A 7,582-nucleotide genomic window follows, 5' to 3' on the forward strand; every position below is an offset into this window, starting at 1 on the left:
TACGAGACTGGAGCCCCCAACTTGCTCCACACAGCCTTTATCCCCTGGCATTTTTTTTTTTCTCGCCCCTGTCATGTATAGTGCGATTATTGCCCAAATTTGCATTTACCTGTGGTGTTCGAAAAATTATCTGCTTCCCCCAGTGACTGTTGTGCCGCCGGCAAGGTGACCGCTGCTGCTATAGTTTTAAGTCTTGTTGTTATCTTTTTTTGTGTTTTTTTTTTTATGTTTGATAGTTTTATGTTTGTTGTTTTTTTACATTTCTTTTTGTGTTTTTTTTTTATGTTTAATATTATAATTTTCCCGTACTGCCTACGAGATTCATTCCCCATTTTTAACCATTTCTCAAAATTACAGAGATAGAATACTAGAATATTAAATGAATTTTTTAAAAATTAAATCTTTTAAACAAAGTATAAAAATAAAAGCGAAGGGTTAAAAACAATGAGGTTTAAAACAATGTCGGGATTCACCGTTTTTATTTTAAAAATTGTTTATTAAGAAAGTACCTGGGGATGCAAAGAAAATGTCCGATGAAACTCGTACTGCTTGCTGCTTTTTAGTTTTATCTGTGAGCCTTGTGCCCCAATCGCTACCAAATGCATCCATAAATTTTTTGCCATTTGCACAGAAAAGGTCGGGGTCGGCGACTAGGGACGGATGGTGAGGATACGAACGAAGACATCAGCAGGAAAAAAGAAGGGCCTCTCCCCCCCTCTCCTCCCCCCCTCCCCGCGGTGAACGGTCCCTTAAATTTGGCGATTTAGAGAGAAGGGGGGATCGGTTCCCGGCAGCGGGTGGACCGGCAACGCCAAGAGAGTTACCATGACCCCGTCGTGGGATTTTGCATGGGCATATTAAAAGATGCACCGGCCCGGTCCCATGCAAACTCGGCCCCGGCTCTTCCGCGTTTCCCGGGGGCGACGCGCCCCCCCTTTTTTTGCCACGATGCTATGTGCCCTTTTGCTTGGGGGGGGGGGCCCCCCTAGCCACTCTTTCCTATACGAATTTTTGGGCATTAGGTAAACTCTGTGCAACCTTCGGGTGAAGGGACCCCATTTTCGGGCGGTTCTGGGACTTTGGGCCCAGCCCTTTACCTCCCGCGGGGGAGGGTGGGGCGGGGGGGCCCTTTAAAAGGGCCCTGCCTTAGGGGTGTGCATAGAGTTGCCATTCTTTTGTTGGGGCCTGGCCCGGGGGGCCGGGGGGACCATCTGTGACTCCCAAATCTTTTTTTTTTTCAAATAGGGCGTAGGCAGGTAGAGCCCCCTTGGGGGGCCTTCACCCGGGTTCTGCCCAAAAATAGCAGCGGCAGACAGAAAAAAAAATTTTTCCCGTCCTGGGGAATGGGAAAGTACCTGATAAAGTTAGTCTTTCCCCCTCACTGTTAAAATATTCTGTGGTTGGGCTTTTTCAGAGGGATAAAGGGAAAATTTAAATGGAACAGGTACAGGCCCCCCTCAAATCTCAATGGGTGAAATTTTGGGGGTGTTTCAGAGAGGGAAGTGTTCACTTTTAAAACCCACCCTCCCAAAAAAAATCCCGGGAAAAAAAAGCCCGTCCTCTCCCTCACTGTGAGGGGAAACAGCCCCTGGGGTTTGGCTTTTTTTCAGGGGGAAACAAAAGGAGCTTCTGGAAACGGGTAAAAGGCCCCCCTTTCCCAACTCATGAGGTAAAAAACCCTCGGGGATTTTTTTCAAAGAAAAGAGGGATTCCCCTTTAAAAAAACCGTCCTCCCCATGGGAAAAACCTCCGGGAAAAAAATTTTAAATTTCCCTCCCCCTCACTGTGGTAAAACCCGTCGTGGCCGGTTTGTTTCAGGGGGATAAAGGAACTGACAGGAACAGGTGCGGGCCCCCCCTTTTTTTCTCAAAAAGGTGAAAAAACCCTTTGGTCGTTTCAGAGAGAAGGGGGCCCCTTTTAAAAAAAAAAAGGGTACAGGTCCCCCGAGGAGCGGAGGGGAAACGCCGGGGAAAAAGTAAAAGAGCCCTTTCCCTACGGGGGGGGAAAGCGAAGTTTTTTCCCATCAATGATGTCCTGTGGGTGGAAGGACATGCCTCGGGAACTCCCAGAGGTTGAACCTCCCCAAAGGGTTTCCCGTGCGGGGAAACCCTTTTGGGGGAGCTGGGAAGGGGGAACCGGGGGGGGTTTGAAAATGCCGTGCACGATTTACCCCTGCGGTTAGCAACACGCCTTTTTGGTCTCTTTTTCCCGGCAAGACAGGCGGCCGGGATCCAGGCCCGGTCAGGTAAATGGGCCCTGGTCCCCCTCGGGAGGCTGGGGTTTCAAGCATTCATGCTCCCGGGTTGGTCCCCCCAAAACCGCCCGGGGTTTCCCATTTGAAAATCGGCAAATTTGGCGCTTTATATCCACTCATCCCCCCGTTGCTTTTAGCCTTTGGGTTTTCTAGCCTCAGCTTCCCCTTGTTGGACCCCGTGGTGGGTGGGGCGTGAGGGATGAAGCCTCCCAAGTATTGGGGAAAAATAAAAATAAAAAATCCCCCACAGAAAAGACCTTACGGGTTGAGGGACCCGTGCAAGGCCCCCCCCCGGGCACCCCCCCGGGAACCCTTTAAACGGGCCTCCGGGGTGGCAAAAAAAAACCCCCCGAGCACAGGAAGGGACACTGTCAGCCTGCTGCCAAGAGGGGGACAAGCGAAAAAAATCATGTAAAAACCAGTCTTTTCCACCAGATTGTCCAACAGAGGGGACTCCCCTTTGGGGGGCCCCCCTCCAGGCCAGCCCCCAGCCCCAGGAAGGTCTCTGACCCCCCCTCAGACGACCCCACGGGCCTGAACCCGGAGAACCACCCTGAACCCCAAAACCCAAGCTGGTGCCCCACGAGAAACCCCCCAAAACCCAAAAGGGGGGACCGAAAGGGCCGGGGCCCCGGGGGCCCGGGACTTGATGGCGACCCCTGGCCCCCAAAGGCGTTTCCCGAAATTTTAAAGGCCCCCGAAAAAACCCAAAGGCTTTTTTTTCCGCAGGAGCCCAAAGGAGCAAAAAAAGGGGGGGAAAAGGGAAAGCCTTGGGCCCACTGAACCCCCGGGGAGAAAGGGGTAAAGATGGTGTATTGGTTCTCAGTCTCATACGATTGGAGGTGATAACATCACCCCCCACAGGTGTGGACCCTTCCCCCAAATTGTCGAAGGGGAAGCCCCCCCAACCGGCAAGCCTGGTGACCATAAAAAGGTACCCCAAACTCCACCCTTGTTTGGGGTAACTGGGGAAACCCTTTACACCTACGCACTTATTTTGCCTGAAGCACTTGGGGTGTTTCAAGTCCCCAAAAAGTATGGACCCCCACCGGGAAAAACTGAACAGCCAAGCCAAAATGTGGTGTCGTACCCAAGGGCACACAAATACGGGGTGTGCATAAAGGGGCACAAAAGGGAAAGAAAAGCAGGACATAACACCAAATTTTCCAAACCCGGTCCCAAAGGGGCCATCACCCCCTGGACCCTTGGCTTGCTCTCGGGAAAAGAGGCGGCCCCTAAAAAAGGCAAGAGGTTGCTAAAAAAGCGCCCAGATTTATTCCTCCCCCCCCCAGGAAACCTACGTCGGGGGGAGGAACAAAAGGTGAAAAGGCTTCCCGACCTCCTAAGAGGAAGGAAGCTGCCCCCCAGCCAAAAACCGGGAAAGTCCCCGGGACAATCGGTTTTTCCCCCCCAAAAGAAAAAGCAAGTCCCAGGGGGGAACCCACAGGAAAAAAGGGTTCCAACAGCCCCAAAAACGGCCCCCCCCCCGACCCAGAAAACATGTTTTTCGACGGGGGGACATGCCCGAGTGATCACTGCTGGGCAAGCAGGGGAAATTACCCTTGTCCAGGCCCAAAGGGAAAAGAGGCGGTTTTGGGCAGTCGACTTTTTGCCATGACGACTTTTCAAAAGACTGTGAAAAGCAAAAAGGGGAAGGAAGAGGGGAGGGGGGCCCAAATCAGCCCAATCCTCTCCCCCCCCCCAGGTCGAGACTCCCCTCCCCTCTCCAACCCAGGCTAGGGCCCTCCCGGGCAAGCCTAGCCGGGGCAGGCCCTCACAGGCAGAGCCTAACCGGGCTGATTCAGTGCCAAAACCCAAACCCGAAAAAGGGCGACCCTTTCCCCAGGAAAGGGCCCAGTTAATGCACAGAAACACCCGGGCCCAAAGGGGAAAAAGGCCGGGGGACAAAAAAGTCAGATTTTAACCAAAGGTTCCACCCCCCAGTGGATCCAGGGAAAAGCCCGACAGCCAAAGGGAGACCCCCAAGCAGTGGGATCCCCAAAACGGATTTTGTCGGGACTCCGCCCGGGAAACCCGAATATGACATGCCCTCTGATTAATTTATCAATTAGTAAACATGGACGAATCTAAGTATTTGTAGTGGAACATCTGGGGCTTCTCCCCAAGGATTTCCCAATCCTCCCAAATTGTGCGATCAGGGAGCATTGAACGTCATGCTCCAGGAGACATTAAAGCGGAAGCTTTTCCCTTCCCCGGGGTTCACGTCTACGGGGCCCCGGGGGAAACGTTTCCGATGGCAAAAGAGGCCTGATGACCCGGGGGAAAGCAAAAATTTCCCTGTTTCCGCAATACCCCGATGCACCGCCTGGGGAGAAGAGGTTGAATCTCTTCCCGCGAGTTTAAACGGGCTGGGGGCCCCCTGAAATTGTAAAAGGGGGGGGGGGTACACCGGGCCACACTGGAGTAGCTTAGACATCAGCCAGGTATTTTGTTTTCGCAGCACAGGGACCGAGTGATAATAGGGGGAGACTTAATCCCACACCACCCCATCCTGGCTCCCTGCAAAGGGCCCCCCCGGATGCGGTGGCGTCCCCAAAAGCCCAAAGTTTCTTGAGACCTTCCCCGAGATCGCTCTCCTCAAAAGGCCCGGGGCCAACGATGGAAGGGGGGGGCCTTTGACCTCCCCCTGGCCCCCCTGGACTCTGGTGGAAGGGGTGGGCTGGCGTGTCGATTGACCATCCCCTAGTGACCATTTTTGGCCCCTATAAAAAAACCCTTCCAAAAGGATAGGGGCCCCCCGAAATACCAAAGACCCCAAACCAAGATGGGAAAAAAAGAAAAAGGCAACGGGCCCGGGGGGTTCCAGAGCGCCTTTGGGCCCCTGTCTGAGAAGCAAAGCCCACCCCAAGCGAAAATGTGGGAAAGGGGTTTCAAGCCAGACTTTTTAAATGCCCTTTATGAGGCAGCCTCCTGAAACCCAAACCCAAAATCGGGGCCTTTGGGTCCAGGAGTCCAAAGAGCCGGGACTTCCAATTTACGAGATTAGAGAGCTGTCGGGACGCCCAAGGGAAAATGCCGCCGAAATGAGGCAAGGGAAAAAAGGCTGGAAAGGGGTTTAGTCTTTTCGAAACCCCCGTACAAACCCCCTCAGAGCTATGGAACGGGGCAAACGGCCCCCAGCCCCTCAGCCCCGGGGAAAATGCACGCACCGCGACCCCCCGGCAGAGGGGCCCAAAAGAATGGCCAAGAGTTTCTCTGCAGAACGAGTAGCGGCCCGTCCCGGGCCCGCCGAAAAATGAGGCAAAAACAAAAACGCCCAAAAAACCCGACAGGGCTTTCACATCCGAGAAAGGGGACCCAACCCCAAAAACTCCCAAAATTTTCTTTTTTTCTGAGGGGAAATAAAAGATGCACATAAAGCCAGTTGCAAATCAGCCCCCCGGGGGATGACGGGATCTTTTACCCCCTCATCTCCCGCGGGGACTTTTTAAAGGGAGCTTGATTCCTGCAACTCATAAAAAAGGGCCCCGGGAAACTTCCATCTACCCCAGAGCTGGAAGAGGGCTAAACCCTGTTTTCCCCCCCCCAAAAAAAAAAGGGGCCGGGGGGAAATACCGCCCCATCTCTCTCCTCAAACTGGGCTGGGCCCAAAAATGCCCAGAGGTGGTACTGAACCGGCTCCCAAAGGAAAAAGGGACCCCCAAAACGAACACCTCTATGGGTTCACCCGGGGAGAGCAGAGGGACAGCAAAAGCCCCCCTCTTTTTCACAATAAAACGGGCGCATCTTGGCAGAATTTCCCTTTACCGGGGAGGCTTTTTGAATTTGGGAAAAAGGGAAACCTGACCAAAAAAGGGAACAGAGGAAACTCTTTTTTTGGATAGGTGACACTTTAGGGAAAAGAAACAGCCAAAAGTCAATTCCCCAAAGGGCCCCCCTATCACAGACATTTCCCTTTGAAAATGGGAAAAGCCCAGGGGTGGGGTTTTTTCAGGGGCCCCGCCCTTTTTTTCCCCACTAATGTCCTTATCCTCCAAAATAAACCCCCCGTGGGGTGCAAGATCATCTCCTATTTCAGAGAAATTTTATCACCCCCCATTGGACCACACTGCCCAAAAAAAAAAACCACGTTTTGTCTGGACTTGGGATGAGGGGTGGTTTTTCAGGGCAGGACTAAAAAACTCTGCAGCCAAATCCCAAAACCATGGTCTGAGGGAAAAAGAGTTCAAGGCACAAATCTGAAATCCAAAAGGGAAAGGAAATTTGGGGGGGTTTTAAAAAATACCTCTACCCGGGGGGAAGGTAGACCGGGCCCCTCCTTCCGCCAGGGGTTTCCCGTACCCTTGACCGAAAAAAGGCAAGACTGGGCCGCATGAGGGGGAATGAGAGGAAACGCATAGGGGCCAAACACAGAGTACTAAGATCATTTTACCCTACAAGCGTCAGGCCCCTTGTAGAAAATGCCTCCCCGCTCGAAATTTGGCCCTTAAAGAAAATCAAAAAAGATTGGGGGAAAAAAATCCCAAAACGAAACCGCCAGGGGCCCCTTCTGGGTTTCCCCAAGGGGGCAAGGGGCCTCAAACCCCCTAGTGGAGACAAAAAACCCTTTTCCCCCTTTGGGCCCCACGAATTATCTAACGGCAGCCAATTCCCAAACAAAGGTCATTTAGGCTCCCGGAAAACCAAGGGCCCAAGAAAACAAAATAGTCGGGGCCCCAGACAAGATAACGAGCTTTTTTCAAAAAACTCCGGGGTGTCTCACAAAAGCCCGGGGGCTAAATGCCAAAAAACTCAAAGGGGGAAACCGGGGTACTGGCCAAGGGCATGGACTCCCCGCACCCTCCCGTGTCGAAAACTCCGCGTGGGCAAAAAACCCCTGATAGAGTTTCGGGGCCCTCAGAAAGGGGAAGAAAAAAAAAAATGAATATTGTTTCGCCTAGGGCCTAAGGCAGAAACCCCAAGGGTATTTTCAACCTCCCCCCTCCGGGGAGCAAAAAAATTTTTTTTTTTTTTTTTTCGGATGGATCCCGGGCGATTCCCCCTTTAACCCCCACTGCAGGCGCCGGCTTCGCAGCAAGGGATCCACAAAAATCCATGAGGGTAACACACAACCCTCCCCGCTAAGGCCCAGGGGGTTTTCACGGGGCCACGGTTTCCCTGGAAAGGGGAAGGACACGTGGTCTACACAAAAGACTCCAAAGGAGCCCCTTTGGGCTGTCTTCAAACAGCACTCCCCACTGAAAAAATCCCACCCCCTGACAACCCTCTGCACAATACACAAAAGGGTGTTTCTTTAAAGGGGGAAGAAAATCATAAAATGGGTTCCCGCCATATAGGGATCAGAGGCAAGAGCTTGCTGCAGATTAG

The 7,582-nt window shown here is 52.6% G+C and overlaps 1 protein-coding gene across 1 annotated transcript; it reads left to right on the forward strand.

The window, feature by feature from the left end:
• Positions 1–2,249: 2,249 nt before the first annotated feature.
• On the forward strand, positions 2,250–5,514 carry LOC119576536 (collagen alpha-5(IV) chain-like). Its single transcript, XM_037924219.1, has 7 exons — positions 2,250–2,446; positions 2,734–2,928; positions 3,119–3,498; positions 4,101–4,243; positions 4,356–4,487; positions 5,182–5,303; positions 5,367–5,514. The coding sequence occupies exons 1-7, from the start codon at positions 2,250–2,252 to the stop codon at positions 5,512–5,514; spliced, it is 1,317 nt and encodes a 438-aa protein (XP_037780147.1).
• Positions 5,515–7,582: the final 2,068 nt, after the last annotated feature.

Source organism: Penaeus monodon, chromosome 1 (assembly GCF_015228065.2).
Source record: "Penaeus monodon isolate SGIC_2016 chromosome 1, NSTDA_Pmon_1, whole genome shotgun sequence".
NCBI lineage: Eukaryota > Metazoa > Arthropoda > Malacostraca > Decapoda > Penaeidae > Penaeus > Penaeus monodon.

What these genes read in the sequence shown, in the direction of transcription:
- LOC119576536 (XM_037924219.1), top strand. Translation starts at nt 2,250, where the DNA reads ATGGGCCCTGGTCCCCCTCGGGAGGCTGGGGTTTCAAGCATTCATGCT. An exon ending in CAAAGGGAGACCCCCAAGCA is followed by an intron (nt 4,244 to 4,355) that starts GTGGGATCCCCA and finishes AAGTATTTGTAG; the next exon opens with TGGAACATCTGGGGCTTCTC. An exon ending in GAAAATGCCGCCGAAATGAG is followed by an intron (nt 5,304 to 5,366) that starts GCAAGGGAAAAA and finishes AAACCCCCTCAG; the next exon opens with AGCTATGGAACGGGGCAAAC.